General features: G+C 41.4%; 2 protein-coding genes across 6 annotated transcripts; both read right to left on the bottom strand.

The window, feature by feature from the left end:
- Positions 1-358: 358 nt before the first annotated feature.
- On the bottom strand, positions 359-7,016 carry LOC308388383 (lysophosphatidylserine lipase ABHD12). Of its 5 annotated transcripts, none has more exons than XM_080869066.1 (14): positions 6,553-7,004; positions 5,973-6,054; positions 4,665-4,780; positions 4,466-4,571; positions 4,199-4,318; positions 4,052-4,082; positions 3,920-3,965; positions 3,471-3,600; positions 2,296-2,333; positions 1,766-1,848; positions 1,575-1,657; positions 1,378-1,456; positions 1,117-1,238; positions 361-1,018 (listed from the first exon to the last, which is right to left on the bottom strand). In XM_080869066.1, exons 1-14 carry the CDS (start codon positions 6,626-6,628, stop codon positions 997-999), a joined length of 1,134 nt encoding a protein of 377 aa, XP_080725192.1. In that variant the 5' UTR covers positions 6,629-7,004; the 3' UTR covers positions 361-996. The 5 variants fall into 5 exon arrangements, with proteins under 5 accessions (XP_080725194.1, XP_080725192.1, XP_080725195.1 ...); XM_080869069.1 differs by lacking the exon at positions 6,553-7,004 and adding an exon at positions 6,178-6,525 and having other exon boundaries at positions 363-1,018; XM_080869067.1 differs by lacking the exon at positions 5,973-6,054 and having other exon boundaries at positions 363-1,018; positions 6,553-6,994.
- Positions 7,017-10,092: 3,076 nt separating this feature from the next.
- mocos (molybdenum cofactor sulfurase) lies at positions 10,093-19,640 on the bottom strand. Its single transcript, XM_080868822.1, has 15 exons — positions 19,237-19,640; positions 19,065-19,154; positions 18,892-18,958; positions 18,148-18,792; positions 17,968-18,044; positions 17,633-17,832; positions 17,422-17,538; positions 16,947-17,327; positions 16,677-16,839; positions 16,463-16,544; positions 15,940-16,064; positions 10,818-10,914; positions 10,532-10,673; positions 10,340-10,444; positions 10,093-10,215 (listed from the first exon to the last, which is right to left on the bottom strand). Exons 1-15 carry the CDS (start codon positions 19,346-19,348, stop codon positions 10,108-10,110), a joined length of 2,511 nt encoding a protein of 836 aa, XP_080724948.1. The 5' UTR covers positions 19,349-19,640; the 3' UTR covers positions 10,093-10,107.
- Positions 19,641-20,623: the final 983 nt, after the last annotated feature.

Here is a 20,623-nt window from a genome sequence, read left to right as displayed (position 1 = left end):
TTGTTTGGATTGCAGTTCTAGGTTATTCTTTGGATAAAGCTGATAAGTTAAACCTGAGTTTAAGACTGTAACTTAAAAGTTCCTATGCACTTTGACTACATTTATCTTTAAGGACACAGTTCAGCTCAAGGTAGGCTGACTTGGTAGACTGATTTTCAAACAGACACTCGTCTTCCTTGACTACTTAAATGCTCTATGGTCTCATTTAATATGTACAATTGTCTGAGTCAGATTCTGACGCTTCAAAATGAAAATTAGTTTTACATTACAAATTTCAACTTTACCTGAAAGTTACCTTGTTTCTCACTTACTGCCCCCTACTTGGGTGAAACTGCACAGCACATGACATTACCATAATTTACAAGAGGGCTTGGTTCACAGTCAGTCAACATAACTTTAATTAATGCAATGATAAATATACCATTTCCTTGTGTTTCCTTCTTTGTATTTCCTTACAGTGGAAGAAATCATTTAATATTAGCAGATTTTTTTAACACATTTGTGGATATCATACATGTTGAACTATAGTCCTCAGAGATCCCATCTTGTAGCTGTTTTTAACAAGACAGACATAAAAATGAAATTCTCAAAAACTTATCTGTATGCTCTACATATTCTGTGGTTTAGACGACGTAACTCAGGATTTCTGTCTTTATTTCCTTTTTTTTAAACGACACTTGTGATAACAGAAGATAACACAAGTTATCACTTGTGTGGTAATGTCTCACATTTCCATTTCCTATTTACAATCACAAAAATCAGCAGTTAACAATCCTAAAGCTGCAACTCATTTAGAAACACAATCTTATAAAAGCTTCAAAAATTCTTTCAGTTCATTAAAAACTTTAAACTCATTCAATTTACAGTGTTCAGAATTCATTAAGATGTTTCAGTAAATCACTTTTTCTTTTGCAAAATAAGTAAAGCAATTCATTAAATCAGTGGTCTCCATGTGAAGTATGACGAGGCCTTTCTGCTTCAGACGTCTTTCCAGCATTACAAAGACTGCACAAACCTCCTGTAGAAGAGACACGAGGGAACACAGTACACATGTTGTGGAAATGAAACAGATTTGGTGTAATCACTACGAGCACGATTAGTGTGATGTTTTCTCACTTTACGATTTCAGGCAGACGGGGGTCTCTGTATAAGCCGTTGTGCAGATATCCCAGAGACCCTTCAAATGTCACCAGCTTGACTCTCTCTGTATTCTGGGCATGCGCTGCCACCTCGTATGTCTGGGGGAGTAAAGAGAAGGAATTTCAGTTTACCTAAAACAAAAATGTTCCTAGAAGAGTCATTAATTACTTACAGCTCTAATGAAAACACTGACTCAGTTTACTTTAAATGACAAGCAGCTGTCTGTGCCACTGATACCTGCTGAGCAACCTCAATGGGAACCAAGTGATCATCCTCAGAATGAAGGAAAAGTATGGGGCTTCTCATTTTCTTCAAACTGCAGAATAACAGAGCTATATCAAATCACAGCATTTTTCTAGTAATAACATTTTTAGCTTATTAACGTATTACATATCTCTTAATATTTCACTACTGTATGTACATAACCAACTTACTTTTCTTCAGTAGGAAAGACAAACTTATTATCTTCCCATGGTGCTCGGTATAAGTAACCAAGGCCTGGAAATTTCCAGTAACGCTTTAAACACAAAGAAAAAAGTCATTGTAAAGTCTGTTGTGATGCAGTAACACAGTCACATGAAATAAATACAGCAAATACTAAAGGTGGTAGGTTAGACGAGCATACCCAAGCAAAAGGGTTAAATGGAGGAATATTTTGCCGAACAGTATTGAATGTGCCTTCAAGGATCACCCCATCAAACACCACTCCTGAAAAGAACGGGAAACAATCACCATGTTGAGCTCACATGCTCTTATGTCCAATTTATGCTTCAGCGGGAACTTTACATCATAGCCCACGACGCAACCTGACGTGCACCTTATAAGAAACGCAGCTAACACGTCTGGTCGATGTAGCCGCAGATATTGGGTTATATATTGGATTCCTCCTGTGCTGCTTTTCACTGCAGTCTTTGAATATATCAGTGAGATAATAACAATCATCACCTCAGTATATGGAAAAATAATCTTAGCATCAACATGAGGACTCAGTAACTAATGGTTACCACGTGGTAACCATTAGTTACTGAACAGAATGGAGGGCACAAAAATAAATGTGGGGACAAAGGTTAAGTCGTAGGCCCTGCAAAGATTCCTCGCAGAAGTTTAAATTGGGCATTACTTCTATTTGCTTGATTCATTAGTAGCAAAACCTACCCTGCTCCAGAAGTTTGTCTGCAGTGTTAGTCGCCACTCTGCACGGAAATACAGAAAAGCATTTTCAGTTTATCCAATACGTCACCTTCTCATCTCATCGATGTTGCCAGATTCATTACAGCTGTCAACTAATTTCAACCAAATCCAATTTGATTATGTTTTTTTAAAGAAATGCAAACTGGTTCGAGGTATCTTGTTTTGAGCATTATAAGGGTGAACCAATACAATGAAAAACAGCTAAATGTGCAACTACATTCATTTCAAAATGAACACGTCTGTTAAAAAAAATAACCCAGATATTAGAAAATGAACAAAAAAATTAGATTAACATAAAAAATAGACATTAAGCACCGAATTATCTCCACCTGGAAAAAGACAGAAAAGCTATTTCTCAATATGAAACGGGAAATATTCAATTCATGAGGGATCTGCGTTGCATAAAGCATTTATCACTTGCCTATTCATAAGGCTTCCTCCGTTTCTATTCAGTCAGTCAGTACAGGTAAGGTTCCATAATTTGCTGCCTAGTGACAAAAATCTGAAGTACTTCCAAACAGGGATCTTCAGGGTGCCGAGCTGGGCTGTGAACTATCTGCCATCATTACCACACAGTTGCTGATGAATTATTCCAGATTTAAATTACCCTCCTGCCAGGCTTAAGCACCAGGAAATTATGTATTTTTAAGATGTTTTCTTTGACAACTGTTAACTTTGCTCATTAATGTTATTAGCCTCCTGATCCTGTTCATCATTTTTGCATATAAAAACAGCCTGGAAGAGTTGGTAGAACTAAAAATGCTATGGCTTCTCATCATTTACCTTCAGTTGTTCATCTGGTGGGTCCTGGTTAAGATCAGCAGCTTATCCTAAGCCTGAAGTAAAAAGAACTGTACCAACGCCATCCAGCTGCTTCTATCAGGTTTTATAGTAGAAATCCAACTTTGCAGCCTATGCAGGACTTTTTTGCCCCAACAAGCAAATTTTACTTTTTACAGTCGAATGGCATTATTGCTTTCTGTCCAATTCGATAATGAAATTTAGAATAGCTCTTGACTGTTGCAGATTATTACTTCAATATTTTAAAAGGAAGAGGATGTGACAAGTATTCCAAACATTTTTTGGGAGTGTGTAAAGGTTTCCAAAATGCTGCACATCAGGAGTCTTTCCTTACTGACCCAGTGCCAAGAGAATGTCCCCAGATAACGACAAGGCTGTTTCTGCTGCGTTCTTTGACCCAGTTGTACACGCAGAGGAAATCAGTGGTCAGACCGGCTTCAGTTGGCTCTCCGGTGGAGTCTCCAAAACCTGCCAGAGTTTGTCACATCATTTGCTATTCACGGTCACGTCAGAGAGCTGAGCTTGAGAGCAAAGCAGCCACAAGGTGGCAGTCACTTAGAGGAAAACCCTCATCAGACATTGACCTGAAGCTGAACTGATCTCTTTTGACTGCCTTACAACAAACAACTCATCAAGCGCAACAAAATTAGTTCACAGTGATTATATGTCTGCAAATGATATTAAATCAATGTGAGAAGGTTTTGCTTTACAATCAATACTAAGGCTAAAAAGCACTGAAATAGAAAATATGTTTAAATAAGAGTCATAAATCTCCATTTGTACCAACCTCTGTAGTCAGGCACTAGGACATGGTAACCAAGAGCACTCAATATCTGTTGACACATAACACTTATTTGTCATCAGAATGGCCACAAAGACCTTTTAAAAGATTAATATGTTTGTATTTGTGATCACTCACTTTTGCAACTCCCACCCGATGAGGAGCTGCCCTGTTGGATTCATTAAAAAAAAAGCCACAGAGCCAAAAAATTGGTATTTTTTCCAAAGTGTGGAACCTCTACTCTTTGTATCTGCAGCTGTAATACAAATGCATTATTTATAATACCTCGTGCCTGTGTTTCCATGAAGATATATGAAAACTGGACTTCCATCGCTTAAAGTGTTTTGGTACCACGCCAAGTCTTTCCCCTGTGCCTCCTTCCACCGACTTTCAGGGACAGTGTGCCTTTGACGGTCAAAACAATGCACCGCTTAGAAATACAACCAACAACTGGATCATTAAAAAACAAGTGTTGTCCTTTAGTCTTAGGATTTTAAAAGCTATGCTAGGAAAAAAAAGAAAAGAAAAAAGTTTAACTTAGCTTATGCTCACCATACGCCGAGGGAAATTCCTTCCTCTGATGTTAAGTACATGTTGATGGTGTGATTAAGGGAGAAATCAGCAGGTCGGCTGAGGTCAACAAAGAATGGCAGGCTGACTATAAACAGGAAAAAAGAGAGGTGCTTTTTTTTCTGAGTAGCAAGCTAAGGATTTACAGTACATCCAAGCGGCAAACTGGATTTTCACATACTTCTGTGTGTGTAAACAAAGTGCTGAATTAATTCTGGAAGCATTTTCACCGAGAAAGGCACCACAACCAAGATAACAAAGAGGGCCAATAAGCCCCTTTTTAGCCACCCTTGGGACCTATAAGGAGACAGAAAAAAGACAGAAATAAAAACAATGTGACTGGAGACTAAAGATGGATATTGATAAGATCTTATTGATTGGCAATTCTGCTTATCGGACAGATTCTTCAACTATTCCTCCATTGATTCTTGTTCCACTGTCTTTGTGTAAAAGAAAATAGGCATACGCAGGTTTTCAGCATGTTCACCTGAGACTTAACACTGTGTACAAACAGAGTGGGAAAACACTGGCAAGTGACTCAAGGGGTGCAAAATCTCCATGAACATGACTCACTGTTTTTGCATCAGTCATATAAACATGAAAGCATTTACAAAAGGTATAAAACAGTCTGGAGGCGTACAATTTCAGTAGACTAGGCCGTTCCTGTTTGCACTGACACCGACTTTCTCTCTTTATCCAAAAATTATTATAAACTTCTGATGACTTTATTCCGCCTACCCCTAACTGTCCAATCTGTGTTAAAACACCAAATCAACACTACAGCAACACTAAAAAGTTTGGCTCCCACTTCTCCTCTTCATGACATCTAAATTCAGCTGCATCCCTGCAGACAGTTTGAATGACTCAGCAAATGTGAGAAGCATCAAGTGAGGGGAGAGGAGGACGGGGGTGTGGTGGATGAGTTTGTTGAGTGGTGCAAAAAAAAGTGCAGCTCTATTCAGGCAAGATCTGAGAAACAAAAGCCCCCCCCCCAAAAAAATAAATACATAAATAAAATCTCCCTCAGAGACACACTGAAGGGTCTGTGGACCAGGTTGAGCAGATGTACTTGGAAATGCTCACTTATTCCCACTGGTGTGCACCAAGCAGCTCTCCACATGTCCTATCAGTCTGTGAATGCAGCATTAATATAGAGACATTAATATGGGAGAGAAGAACTGAACGATCTAATCAAGACGGCAGGCTGTCATTGGAGTCAGTCTGGACTCCCTGGAGGCAACAGCGAAAAAAAGGATGCTATTCAGACTATTGCCAATTAATGGACAATACATCCCACCCCTTCCATTAACACTTTAATCAGCCAGAAGAGCCCTTTTAGTCAAAGACTGATCTCTCTGTACTGCTCGGGGGAAACATCTAGGAGGTCACTTGTTCCAAAAGCCATCACTATCTAAAGTTAACTCCTTGAATTTATTATTCAAATCTTTTCTGAAAAAATAAAGTTCACTGCAGATTTTTAATTAATCACCTCTCTTTTTTCCTGTTTATAGTCGGGCTGCCATTCTTTGCAGGATGACGCAATGCAACCTTTGTTTTACTGGGCAGTCGCTCTGTAGAAGATGCGTCTGTTAGTGATGTTATATTTTCACATTTTCAAGACACTTCCAGTCCCTGACACAGTTTAGTTTTCAACAACACTACAGGAATTCCTGTACTCTGGGAAAATGACTCACTTGTATTGTTCCACTAGTTACTGTATTGATCTGTAGACCATTATGCAAGACATATTTTCAAATGTTTACAACAACGCCCTTTACGAGTTTTTGATATTGTTGTCTTCGCTAAATGCGTTTGCTCAATGCTTCAATGTCCATTTAGCTAGCTAACAACCTATCAACTCTATTATGGTCTAGTAAAAGCGTGCTTGTAGTAGTAACACCATATAGCGTCATGTAGTAAAATGCCTGTCCTGCGCTTACAAACGTGTAACAAACGGAATAACAAACTACACACGAAAACTGTCTTAGTGCAGACTGCTAGTGGACTTTTAATTCCACTAGCCGTTAAAAGGTAAAAGCTAATGCAGTAAGGTAAGCTAGCTAACTCACTGTGGTGACCGTGTCCCCTCCTTCTTCTTGGATTTGGAAGTCCGCTGTACCCCGCTATTGTGGGAGGATGGCTCATTCTGTTTAACGTCCCTTCTCTTCATTATTTAAGGTCAGTTATATTGAACAAAAAGAGACTTTATCTATACAGCTAAACGTCTGGGACAGTTATATGGCTCGCAAGGAACTTCAGCAAACTTTGACCGAAGTCCGTTCAAAGACCTGATTCGCGGTGAAAGATAAGATAAGATAAGATAACCTTTATTAGTCCCACACTTGGGAAATTTGTTTTGTCACAGCAGGAAGTGGACAGTGCAAAAGTTATGAGGCAAAAATTAGAATACAATAAGAATAAATACAGTACACAACTGTACAGAATAGAATAAAATAAAATACTATATACAGTAGAATAAAATAAAATAAATATACAATAAGATAAAAATAGAATACAAATACAAATACAATATACAACTGAGTAAAAATACAACGATGACAGAAAGGATTATTGCACTTAGTATTATTGCATATGTATGGATGTGTGTGCTTGATCAGTTAAAGTCTTTATTATGGAGTCTGACAGCAGTGGGGAGGAAAGACCTGCGAAATCTCTCCGTCCCACACCGTGGGTGCCGCAGTCTCCCACTGAAGGAGCTGCTCAGTGCTGTCACAGTCTGCTGCATGGGGTGGGAGATGTTGTCCATCAGGGATGACAGCTTAGCCGCCGTTCTCCTGTCACTCACCACCTCCACTGGGTCCAGAGGGCATCCTAGAACAGAGCTGGCCCTTCGGATCACCCTGTTCAGTCTCTTCCTGTCCCCAGCAGAGATGCTGCCGCCCCAGCAGACCACGCCATAAAAGATAGCAGAAGCCACAAGGGTGCGGTGCCAGAGGCTGTTAAGGTAGCACATGTTTGCACTACAAAGCACAATATATGTTACACACCTTAAGACAGCAATCTATACAGCTCGATACAGTCTGTGGCAAAGGGTGTCAAACATCAGGTCCGGGGTCAGAAGCAAGAGTCCAGTCTGGCTCTCTGCAAGGCTTTGTGAACAGGGGCATAAATCTTTTTAAAGCTTTTCCTCCTAATAAAAACCTGCGTCTTGGCCATTCACCACAACCACAAAGTAATTAAGTGATAGATAAACAACTAAATTATAGAAAAGGCTCAGTTCTTTCACTATCTACTAAAAAAAGCATTTAAAGGAGAGTTTGGGCAAAATACTTCCTAAAATTAAGTATTATGTAAGTACTCTTCGGGAATACTTCTCCAGGCTACCTGAAGTTCCCCAACATTACTGACTGAAATGCAGCCCCAAAACACTGCAGAGATTTAGGGCTGTAGACATTAACTGTTATCCCTCTCGCTTTACCTCCCTTGCACATATTGATCACTAATTGAACCAACAATTTAAAATGTGGATTCCTCACTCCATAAGACATGCTTCTTGTGTAATTTGACGCACCTCAGCCTTTCCTCCCTGTTTCTCATCATTAACAATGGCTACTTGCCTGCCAGCCTTCCACTGAGAGCATTTTTCATTGATCAACTGAAGGGCCAGATGCATCTTTCAGGTCCTGTGTCAGGTCTTTCCTGACGTTTTATGTGTTTCATGAGGACATGATTTTCTGATCCAGTATTTTAGACCTGACACTTCTTCTTTTGCCCCACACTTGTCCAGTATTGTGAGACTTATTTAATAGCGTGCTGAACACCGTGTAAAACGTTTTCAGCTAAGAGCCCTTAGAGAATCTCATTTCTGGTGCAAAAACATTATTTTATGTCTGTCAAACTGTGTTATCTATTGCGTTTTTTGTAGATTCAGCTAAAGCAATGAGAACATATCATGTGTTATGATACAGGCTGCTAGTGATAAAGAGCCAAAAGATACCATTTAAAATTGTTTTTTTTGATAAGTGTGCTAAGTTATGCGCAGACAGAACTCCAGTCCATTCTTTGAGTAAGTTTATTTTAATGCTTGAATGATTCATAGATCAGCATTAAGTGACAAAACAAAACAAAACAAAACCTTTGAAAATGGCCAGCTACAAGCACTGGACTGAAACTGACAAGCCTGGAGAGCTACTGCTCAGGACCACTTTAAAATATAAAATATAAGATGCAAAAAAGAAAAAAGAAATAAATAAAAACAGATTTGCAATCCACACCAAAAACACTAGTGCACCCTTGGGAGCATTTACTGATCACCGACACTCTGGGAGGTTTCTATACTGCAAGAAATATGTTTTAGATTTTTGGCAGCAGTCACATTGGTCGTGTGTTTGGGAGGAAATGTCAATAAAAACCTTCATGGGGAAAACCTTCACGAAGAACTGTCTGGAGGGTTAATATAAGCTGGGATTAATGCACCAAGCTTGACATGTTCTGGATCAGATAACACATTGAAACCACACAGCGTGCACAATTATTGGCGCACTTTGACTTTGTCATTATTTCTATATGCCTATTTTCCAGCTCTGCATCAGATGAATGATAATGATGATGAGGCCTAAAGTGATCCACACCTTGTATTAAGTTGCAGGATTACCTCAGCTACGCTGGAGCACAACCACCTCTGAGTAAGAGTTCTCTGTGCTGTGTTGTAGGGTTCTCTGGTCAAGCCTTGCTCTTGCACTGAAAGTCGTTATTGTTGACTGGCACTGTATAAATACAACTGAACTGAATCAAAATACATAAAGACACGGGCTGCTGTTACTGCACATCATTACGCATGCATCAAAGTAGTTCACTGTGTATTGTCACTAAGCCAGCACACCTCTCTGAAGAGCATTTGGGAGTCTGCAGTTGCTGTCTTAGTGAAAGTTGACTCTGAGATGAAGAAACGGACACTCCACGATTCAAAGGCTTATGACAGTTATTGAAATGAAAAATTGCTAGGATGGTGGATGCTCATATTATACACGGCCAAAGTTTCAAATAATGAGGTGGGTGTATCCTCTATGAGCCAAAAGCTGGGGCTTCATAGGGATCTAAACATTCTTTTCAGTCATTTTTTTCTACTCTTGGCTCCATTAATGTGGTCATCTAAAGCACTCAGCTCTGGCTGTGAGCACAAGCCACTTTCTTTTCTTTTCTGTGGAAGGAACAGCCATTGAAGACAAAGTTGGTTTAAAGTGATGGGGATTGCATTCTGTTTTTTTTATTTACCTTTTACACAGCAACCCAACTTTTCTGGAATTGGTTTGTAATTGTACACATTTCTATTTCTAGAGAGAAAAAAAACCCTCCTTGCAATGCATTTGCTCAACAACAAAGTTGTGACAGCAGTTTTTTTTTATTTCACATCTTCTTTACATTAAAAAAAAAAAATCCCCAAATGTCATACATTTTCCATCACAACAATCTGAAAGCCTGAATGATGTGGCATGAAAAGGACACTTGAGGACCACTCAGGTTATACAAAGAAAATGAGCAAACGTCTCCAGTAACTCTGTCAGTGTTTGACAGGTGATATTTAGGATGCACAGCAGAGAAAAGGCCTCTAAGGACCAGAGATGTCACTGAAATAAATTAAGAGGATGTTGCAGACGACTGCTTTAAGAACTGTTTGGCTTGGGCTGTATGAGGGAACCGACCGAGAGGACATTGGCTGCTGCGGTGGAGCCCTCTGTTAGCTGATGGGTCAGGTAAACACCAAAGGTCACCTAAAAAAAAATAAAAAAAATCACAAAATAGCAGAGCGTTTGAGTTGCCACACACACACACACAAACAAACACACAACCACACAAAGCATCTACATGAAGGTGCAGTAATTGCTTTTGACTGACCTTCCCGCTGCGGTAAGCAGATAGAGACATTAGCGGCTCTTTTGTTTTGCTTCCTGTGTCTTGGTCAATTCCAACCATGTGACATCTTCCACAATGTCCTGCAACCTTCAGGTTAATCACAGAGGGAGCATATTCATTTTGGACAAATCCGCAGTTGAAGATTTCATCATTTATCTCAAAGTGTCAGCTCACCATGAATTGAGTACTGCCAATAACCAAGTGTGACCAATTATCCTCCTCAAACGGTTCGACACCAGCGATGACTAAATTGGCCCGGAAGCGGCTAATGACACTCTGTGTGTCAAGGAGCTGATCGCCCTCAGAATCGTCCTGCCTGAGAAGGCAAATGGGGAAATTGCATGTTAGTTTGCCTTGCTGTGTAAATGACCCACTGTGATGCAAATGTACAGACATCGACGCATCCTGAATATTTCACTGGAGCCATGTGTATTTTGAATAACATGCCATGTGTTCAAACCTGCTGCTCATTAGGTTCTGAATGAGCTCCACGCTGGCACGGCTGATCATGAGATACTGAGCTTCATTTACCAGGGAGAGCGATGTGGAGGTGGCAGCTAGAAGGGAACAACTTCATATTAGCACAGTGAGCTGAGGAAAACATTTTCATTAACACTGTCGTTTTAAAAAGTCTGGTAATTGAGGTTTTACTGAAATACAGCATTTGGAAAATGTAAGTGAATCTTGGCACACATCCAAATGCGCACTCACAATTCAACACACAAAATGTTTTGTTGGGTTACACGGATGAAATCTTCTATCACTGTGTCCTTGAAATATTCTTAAAAAAAATATCAGAGAATGTACAAGGAAGTGACAGCTGCAGAAACTGTAGCAGAGAAAGAGCAGCCACAAAAAATGAGATGGTTATACCACAATAAATACATTTTTGTTTTTTAAATTAAAAGGAAATAATTATTGATTAGATATTATGACAGAAGTTGTCTAGTAAATAAAACTTGTCAAGAAATATTATACTGAAGCAAGAGTTAGTTTTTCCAGACTGCAGAATTGCTCTCTGAGTGTTTATTTGTCAAATTGCCAGTTATGGCCTAACAAATATTAAAGATTCGAGTGAAATTTCACTCGATATGAGGAAATTTACTCAGGCTGTGAAAACAGTTGCAACAAGTTTCTTAGTGCTCTACAGAAAATGGACAATAACCTGAGATCATAACATTCCTAAAGACGTCATCAGCAGTGGTACTGTACACTGGATTAGTGCATAAACTGATGGATTCAGCCATTGTTTTCTTAACTCCGTGCTTTATTAATGCTGTTATTAATTTTTTTTTTTTTAAATCAGTTGACTATGGTTAGCAAGCTCATTTAGCAAGCTCCATAAACTACAGTGGTGGAAAACACAAATGCACTTTGTTTTATGCACATGCAATTTTTTTGGATAGTCTGCACTATACAGTATAGCATATATACATATTAGGGGTGCAACGATACTCATATCGATATTGAACCGTTCGATACAGTGCTTTCGGTTCAGTACGCATATGTATCGAACAATACAAAATTTGTAATTTATTTTATCAACTTTCCTTCTGACGATGCTGTCTGTGTTGAGCGCTCAGTAAATCTGCGTTCGACTACTCAGCCTAGGCTGCACTGTCGAGCGCAGATCCACTGAGCGCTCAACACAGACAGCATCATCAGAAGGACGAGCGCAGGGCAAGCTAGCGAGACAGAAGTTAAGCTCTCCTTGCAACATGGCAAATTGAACCTTCCCCACCCTCATTCAGATGTGGCGTTTGGAATTATTTTGGTTTTCATGTGACATATGACCCTGAAGGTAAGCGCGTCATGGACTAAAGTAAAACAGTATGTTGGATGTGCCACGCAATGCTCAATTACATGGGTGGGAACTAGTGTGTTAGCGAGCAGTTAGCTCGTTAACGTGTTAGCCGTCTAGCCCCACGCAGGGGTAGCTCGATAACGGAGCACTAGTGGGAACACAACGAATATGACTGCACATTTACGCCGACATCATCCTAGTGCAAAGACAAGTGGAAGCAGACAAAAACAACAAGCATGCATGTTACAAACTTTACCCGAGTCATTTAGACAGCCGTTAGCACATGATTCTCCTTATGGGGACCTGATATGTTTAATATTGTGGCGAGCTCAGACAAGGAGGAGAGGGAGGTGTCGTTTGGTCTTGCTTACCGTGAGCTAGCCAGGGAGCACAGCCGTTTATTGACATCTGCAGAAGAACACTGCCGCTAGCTAACTCCGCAGCGCGGCAACCGCACAGCAACAACAACACACAGAGCGCCCTCTGACCCCGGAAGGACACACCGTCGCAGCGAGAAGGCGTCACCCGTCACTATGGCAACATAAACAAAACATAACTGTACAAACAGAACCCCGAACAGCCCTGACCCGCTACAATATGCTGCTGAGAATATAGCCCAGAAGAAGCGTATAGTATAGCTTTTATTTTGGAAAGAGCCATTTCTCTGTAATAAACTCTCTTTTCCAAAGATGAGTGACTCCTCAATCAGATACAGGTGTTACCGCGCCAGATCCGCGGCCCCGAACCGTAGTAAGGAAACCTCTGGCAGTTACTTGAAGGTTCCGTAACTGACTCGTAGCCGGTAGCCGGCAAAGCTTACTATACAGGTCAACTCCGCTAGCAAAAAGATCGAAGGAGGCGTAGGAAACTGCTTCACCGAACTTTATTTCTTCTCTAAGGCACGAACACAGCGTACAGTGGGCTGAAACAGTTTACTCACAGCGAGCATCGCCGACACAACTCTGGCTGTCGAGGGAGTTATTATATTCCTTTTATTTATTTTCTTTCTGTCTCTTCTGTAGCTAACCGTTACTTTTTCCCCTTCTCCGCTCTCTCTCTTCACACACACACACACACACACACCAGGCAGTCCCGCTACACACATCCCGAATACATTTCCCATCAGGCTTCATCCTTAAAGGGCCATGCCTGTAACACAGGGCTTGCAAAATCGGGCTAGCGATTTTTCCAGTCGGGCTACCAAAATCTATCTCTGCCCTGCCGGTCGGGCTATTGTAGGAAGGAAAAATATATGTCAATGCTTTTGCATTCTTTCGGAAATGTAGCTGGGTAATTATGTCATTGGCATCGGTGAGCCACTGTCAATATGTGACATATTGAAATCGCGTTTGAATTTGCGCTTGTTTTTTGCTTTCACTTTGCAAATATCCAGGTGCCTTCTTTTGGCGCACCGCCGGTCACGACAGGCGGGGGAAAAGTCACTCGGGTCAGAACATGGGGTGCCACCATCATCCCACTTCTGACACCAATGTGGCGAGCTCAGACAACGAGGAGACGGAGGTGTTGTTTGGTCTTGCTTCCCGTGAGCTAGCCAGGGAGCACAGCCGTTTATTGACATCTGCAGAAGAACACTGCCGCTAGCTAACTGCTCAGCGCGGCAACCGCACAGCAACAACAACAACAACACACAGGGCGCCCTCTGACCCCGGAAGGACACACCGTCGCAGCAAGAGGGCGTCACCTGTCACTATGGCAACATAAACAAAACATAACTGTACAAACAGAACCCCGAACAGCCCTGACCCGCTACAATATGCTGCTGAGAATATAGCCCAGAAGAAGCGTATAGTATAGCTTTTATTTTGGAAAGAGCCATTTCTCTGTAATAAACTCTCTTTTCCAAAGATGAGTGACTCCTCAATCAGATATATTTATTTTTTTTAATTATTTTTGTTTCAGCAACATTAAATTTAAAAACTGTACTTTTGAGTTAAAATATATATTTATAATTTTAATAAATGACAAATTAAAAAGGCATGAACATTTTTTTTGTATCGAAAAAATATCGAACCGTGACACCAAAGTATCGAACCGAACCGAACCGTGAATTTTGTGTATCGTTGCACCCCTAATATACACATATACATATATACACATATATACACATATACACACACACACATATATACACACACATATATACATATACACACACACACACACACACACACACACACACACACACACACACACAGTGTAGTTGTCATATAGTTGTACTGTTGTTATTATTAAGTGAGATGTGACCATAGAGATCAAAATTATGTTCTGCAGCTCTTATGTGTATAAATTTGGGCTTTTTAACATTGCAGTCTACAGGGTTTTACTCACTTTTGGAGTAAGCCTCAAGGCCACTCTGGGAACGGCAGCTTTTTTTCCTTATGTGCTTACAACCCTTGGCCTTGTTGCTTAGCTTGGATACAAATAAAAAAGTTCCAAAGATGTGGAGTGTGGGAAATGAAGATGTCAGAAATGTATATTAAACGCCAGGATAATCTGGAGACTCGCAAAAGGCAGATTTCAAAACAAAGAACGATCGGCATCTGCACAGGCGAGGCTGAGATGTCCTAATTTGCTGTAGCTCAAAAGACACAGCAGTACAATGGCACCGACTTCACATGGCTCCTCTCATCATACTCTTTCAAAGTGGTACGATAAGAAGAACTGTGGTGTCTGGATTTGTGTGCATTCCTCTTCAAGGAGCATAAGTCAGGCCAGTGGTAGCAGCCACAAGTCCATTTGTTCATAACAAAGTGGGAGTGACTCTGAGGTCTGCACAGAGCCTCAAGTTCACCATCTGATGGGGAAATTTAAGTCATGCAGACCCAAGCTGACCGTTGTATACATGCAAAAGTATAAGTAAGTATTTCCTGGTATAATCCTAGCCTTAGATTCTCCCTGGATGCTAAATGTCCAGAGCTTTCAAATCCCTCATCTCCAGTTTGTAGCACAGGCTTGCCATTAAAATCCTGGCTCTCCATACTCAGATTAAGTTCACTTTTATGAAGTCATATTAACTATAACAACTGAACTTGATGCACTTTATGCATTTATTTATTGTGTTTTGCTTGCCTTTATATTAACGCTGACATGGGACAGTACTACAATTTCATTGAACTATTGTACAAAATTTAAGTACACAGTTTTAAGCCACTGAGTTGTGACATTTAACTCATTAATCAGGTATGCACTACTTTTAGATAAGCACTTTAAATATACATATCTTGTGTTTACAATGGAACAGCCAATCAGAAAAACGTTGGCTTAAGGCTGGGAGAGTGAATTAGCTAAAATGGCTTGTGTCAGAGTGGCGCACACAAGCTAGGAATAAGATAAATAAGGATTGTTTTGAACTGTGAGTCATCCAAAGCTACTCCAGTGGAGCCCAAAAAGAAAATATAGAGGATGAAATGAACATATTGGGGCATGTTTTCTGCTCCCTTATTAATAATTTTCACACATTGCAAAGTGCAAAAGGAATCAGGTGTGAATGTTTGCTCAGTAGGTGTGATTTTTTAAAATCAAATCGCATGTTCCAGTCTAAATGAGGGATTCACATCCTTGGCTGAGAATCCCTGGCATACGCAGCATTTTCACAGTCTTTCGGATTACAATCTGACGCTCTTAAGCAGTGTTACAGAAAAAGATGTTGCCAGCATTACTGAATGCAAGGTCACACTGCTCGTGTACTGTATTCCACATAAATCTGGAGTAAACAGAGAAAGGCGAGGCAAAACAGGTGAAACGCTTGTACTGGTACCTTCACTCGGCCTTTTCTTCATTTCTCGGGTGAAATCAGGCCTTTGTTTTATCAGGCGGCACGGCTGTCCAAGGAAGTCTGAAAGCCATGATGCAGCCTCATCCCCACAGTCGACAGTCTCCACCCTTGGGGAAGGAGGAAGATTATATTCAGGAGACCCCCGGGGGAAATCTACAGAGTTTTGATGCTGCTTACTATTTGCTGTGACATCTAATCGGAGAATCACTGGGTGAATGGCTTTTTTTTTAAGCTTGTGACTCGTCATGTGGGGATCTGTCAGAGGAGATTAATATCATCCAGTGCTCTATTGTTTGTTTTCCCCTAAAAATGGTAAGCAGCAGGAATTTCATAAGAAGCTGGGAGAGGAGGGCCTTATAATGCCATCCGCAAAGAAGGGGTAGCATAAAGAACGACACAGGTAGGGAGAGCGTTGACACGAGAGAAAAACAAAGAACAAATGACATGTGTCACAATATTTCCTGCAGCTCATGCTTTTCGGATGTCTCAAACGCTGCCAGCTCACCTGTCACCACAAACTTTACTGTGACACACCCTCGTGTGCGAATGATTGTTGTTTTCCAGGGGAACAGAAATGGTATCCATCCCTGTAGGGCGATTGAAGAAAAAGCAAAACAAAAATCCTCGTTGAAGTTTACGGCACAAAAATCGGACTAACTGAAATTTAGACATATATTTTAAAAATGTATTCCCAGTGAGCCATGGACTGAGTGTCTGACCTGGTGCCTGCAGGAGCAATTTGTTGGAGTGAATGTGGACTTGCGGGCGAATGAGACACAAACGTGGCTCCCTCTTCTGACTCAGGCAAACGCCGTTTCCATTTACCACCATCCAGCCTCTGTCATACAGTAAACCCAGCGGGCCCACCGGCCAGTCGTGGACCTGCATGAAGAGCAGAGTCAAATCAAAACAGGTAGAGTGGAAGAAGGGGGAGGAGAGAAAAAGGTTAGAAAAGAAAGACGAGAGATAAGGCTGGGCTGTTCTCAAACCTCATACGCTCCACAAGATTTGATAGGATAGATGTATATGTTGGTCAGAGTATAAGCCACCCCATGGCTGTTTGAGTCTCTCAGTTGAAATCCCTTCAGTGATGCTTCTGTGGGCTTCTTTTCATCTCCTTTATATACTTCTCCATTAGTAATTTTGATTGAAGGAGATTCATTGGAGTCCTCTGACGCTGCAGCAGCTCTTTTTAACTCCTGTAGCCTCTCTTGGTCTACTCTGACGGGTTTCTCTACGAAGCACTCCGCCACAAAGTTCAGGAACTTTTGACAGTCTTCAAATGTTGACATGTAGCCGAAGGACACTCGAACAGATCCGGTCGGCTGGCCATCCACTATGTCGATGTTGTCTCCACAGACGTGGCCGGCCTTGAAGAGAAAAAGAGAGAGAGAGAGACGTTTCATTCTACCTACGCATGCCCTTAACCGACTTTGACAATTTTCTCTTTCTTTCATCTCTCACCTGCAGGTTCCTCTTCACCCGCTGACTGGTGATCCCGAGGAAGGACTGACATGCCCCCGTGTTGCAGAAGCAACCCGTGCGCACGTGAATATTGTACAGGTTGGCCATTCTGTCGACCTGTGAGTGACAGAAATTATTTCACCTCCTTTACATAAACACACAATTATTAGACTGTTATGAAATAGAAGTAAATTCTGTTTTCCACATGCACCTGTGAATAGCCAATTATCTGTCCATTTGAATCCATTAGGCTGAAGTTCAGGACTGCGCCCTGTGTGATTGGACTGTCAAACTGGCCTTCGGTGTATATGTGAGCCACTGGTCTCCCGTTGCCATGGCAAAGACTTGACAGCAGCATGTAAGTGTATCGTGCCAGGCCGAACGTGTGCTGCTGGATGTTGTGCATGCCCCCTGAAGGGAAAAAGAAATAAACGAAGGTTGAGGGTTGTTGTTTTTAACCTGAGGCAGATTATAAACAACCCGCATACGCATCATGATTTCGCTATTAAACAGATTGAATGAATCGCCATGCTCTGGCAACAGTACCTGTGATTCTGTAAAGAGCTTCAAATGCGTGATTTAAGCCAATGATGTCCAAGAAGGACACAGTGCCATCTTCAAATCTTTATCGGGGAGAGAGAAAACATTGCGTTTTGAATACAGATGCTCACAACAGTGAGTTCTCAGAGACTATCTGGCCTTCGATGGGCTGTAAGAATGTTTTACCTGTCAGAAATATTTGCTGCCTGCACATAATAATCTTCTCCGGAAAGGTAAGCTGCTGCTGTGCCTCCTCCAAAATAAGTCTTTTTTAGTATGTCTGCTGCGTCGTTACGGACAAGAAGCGCCCCCAGACCTGTGGGGAAGCCAAATATCTTGTAGAAAGAGATAGGAATGAAATCAGCAGGGCAGTCCTGTAGGCTTAGAGGCGAACAACTGACATAAGAGGCTGCATCGAGCAACACAAACCAGCGGCCTTGGTGGGCGCACGCTGGGTAAAGGCGTCTCGCCTGGATGCCTTTCACATGGCTAAGGGGATACTTCCTCCCTGAGAAGTTGCTCTGTGCTGGGTAGCAGAAGAGGTGCGGTGTCTGGCAAATAACATCTTCAACTTGAGCTTCATCCTTTGCTCTGTTTTCCAATTCCTGCGGGGAGACGGGCTGGGTAACCACCCCCCGGCTAGAAGTCAGTCCTCTCATGCCAACTACAGAGGTATGGCTGTCAGTGAGGTAGCAGAAGTGACTCCCTGCTTGGCTCTCTGTGTGCGACCTCCAGGGAAAGCTCTCAGCCACTAATTTAAGAGCGGCTGTACAACCAGAAGTGAAAATCACAGAGTACTCCTCAGGGGTGGTGTTAAAATGCTGCAATACCCTGTAAGAAAATGTTTTCACTCATTTATTCCAGCAAAGTACCAACTGAAGGAGTTGCTGGCCCATTATTAAGGCTTTTGAGAGCATGCACAGACTTTACCTGTATCTGACCCGGTCCACCGTGTCATGTGTGAGTCTGCTGCTGGGGTTGTGGCTGTGGGGGTTTCCTATTGGGGGGAAAAACAAAAAGGAGATGCTTTTAAATTTCATGGCTCAAGGAAAAATAACCACATAGCAGTAACACTTGGTGGGATTTTATGTGACTTGTCTCACCGTACAGATTGCTTGTAATGTCCCGGCAGTAGTCCCTAAGCACAGACTCGGGATACAAAGTAGCTGCTGCATGATCCAGGTATGTTATCCCTGTTTACAACAGAGAAGCAACGGTTTACAGCCAGCGGTTCCGTCACTACAGCTGCTGCTCAGGACTGAGCACAATCATTACCTTTAATCCGCGTGAACTCCTGCTCGATCACGTCTCTGAAGTTTTCTCCATAACCGTAGCGCCCCGAGACCTGCTGAAAAGTTTCAAAAGTGCAAAGTTGGTGAAAAGCCATTATGACAATTGTTCCGCCGAACAAAGGTAACACAAAACACAGCGGGACTGCTCCTGCTTCAGATATTTCAAACGCAGTCCTTATCACTGCGTAGGTTACTGATCGACTCTGCTAGAGTGTAAAGTCCGGCGGACAGCAGCTGAGCTTTTGTAGTCCTCGTCCATTTGTAGTCCCTGTGCGTAAGACCGGCCGACCCAGCAGATGTTGGTGTTACTTTACCTCGGTGTAATGACTATTTATTTATTTACTGCTAGGAAGACGGAAGACGGAAGAGAGCACCAAAACATGCTGCTCCTTGGACCAATCAAAACTGTTGTAGCTGCACTGCGGTCACGTGGGAAAAAAAAATCTCAACCTTCGCTTTTGGCCAATTTTTGTAGAAGAGCATCAGATAAACGGTTGGCAATCTTAAAAATGTTTAGCTTAGAGAAAAAAAAGTCCTTAAAAATGTACACTGGTTTTTAATATAGGTTAGTTGAATCTTGTAAGCTTATTGGGAGGCCAGGTATTCTTTGTGAATGTGATTAACGATAAGTGAGAGTCATGCAGTTTTAAGTCTATCTACCTTAAAAAATGTTCTTTTATATTGTGTAATTTTATGTGTTTTTACTGTAAAACAGATGGTGCTGTGGGATATAAAACCAAAAGTTGGGACACAGTATATTTCCTTACATCAACATTTCTTAATTATCAGATGAAATATATATTTTTAACACATTCCAAAGGGGGCGCTGGCTGTAGAAATACATGCATTATGCACGTACATATGTTTCTGGCAGCTGATGAGAGATCTGCACTGACACATAATCTATAGCTGTCATTTTCATATATGGGGCATCCATCAGATTTTTGAGTGCGTTGTGTCCGCCCAGCAGACATGAAAGGTTCACAGGTGCTAAGCACATATATACATTTAAATAATATCATGAGCATGAACTGTGTATTCATCCTGTACAGGCATTTAAATTCCTTCCAAGACATCTGAAATCACTGCTTTGAGTAACAAGCATGAGAAATTGCTTCTCAGTACCTCTTACATATCATCCGACTCCTAGCCTCGCTGGCTAACAGGGTGCACAAACGAGGGCATTAATCAGAAGTGACTGATTAAAAATATTGATTAGTTCACAATAATACTGTGTGATGATTAAGATGTGCTAGCTATAGAGCTAGAAAGCCACAGAAAATCATGCAAGGGCAGTGTGTATATTTTATCCTTTATCTAGTTTTTCCCATTTGGGTAACCACTACATGTACTCTGCTTTCAGTAACTGT

Source organism: Rhamphochromis sp. 'chilingali' (genome assembly GCF_963969265.1).
Source record: "Rhamphochromis sp. 'chilingali' genome assembly, chromosome: 20".
NCBI lineage: Eukaryota > Metazoa > Chordata > Actinopteri > Cichliformes > Cichlidae > Rhamphochromis > Rhamphochromis sp. 'chilingali'.
Note: the sequence above shows the minus strand (reverse complement) of the source record. Positions and strands in the feature narration are given on the sequence as shown.

What these genes read in the sequence shown, in the direction of transcription:
- LOC308388383 (XM_080869066.1), bottom strand. Translation starts at nt 6,628, where the DNA reads ATGAGCCATCCTCCCACAATAGCGGGGTACAGCGGACTTCCAAATCCA. An exon ending in ATAAACAGGAAAAAAGAGAG is followed by an intron (nt 4,781 to 5,972) that starts GTGATTAATTAA and finishes GTCTCCTTATAG; the next exon opens with GTCCCAAGGGTGGCTAAAAA. An exon ending in CTTTGTTTACACACACAGAA is followed by an intron (nt 4,572 to 4,664) that starts GTATGTGAAAAT and finishes TCCTGTTTATAG; the next exon opens with TCAGCCTGCCATTCTTTGTT.
- mocos (XM_080868822.1), bottom strand. Translation starts at nt 19,348, where the DNA reads ATGGCTTTTCACCAACTTTGCACTTTTGAAACTTTTCAGCAGGTCTCG. An exon ending in TTGGCAGTACTCAATTCATG is followed by an intron (nt 10,445 to 10,531) that starts GTGAGCTGACAC and finishes ATTAACCTGAAG; the next exon opens with GTTGCAGGACATTGTGGAAG. An exon ending in CTGCTTACCGCAGCGGGAAG is followed by an intron (nt 10,216 to 10,339) that starts GTCAGTCAAAAG and finishes ATTTTTTTTTAG; the next exon opens with GTGACCTTTGGTGTTTACCT.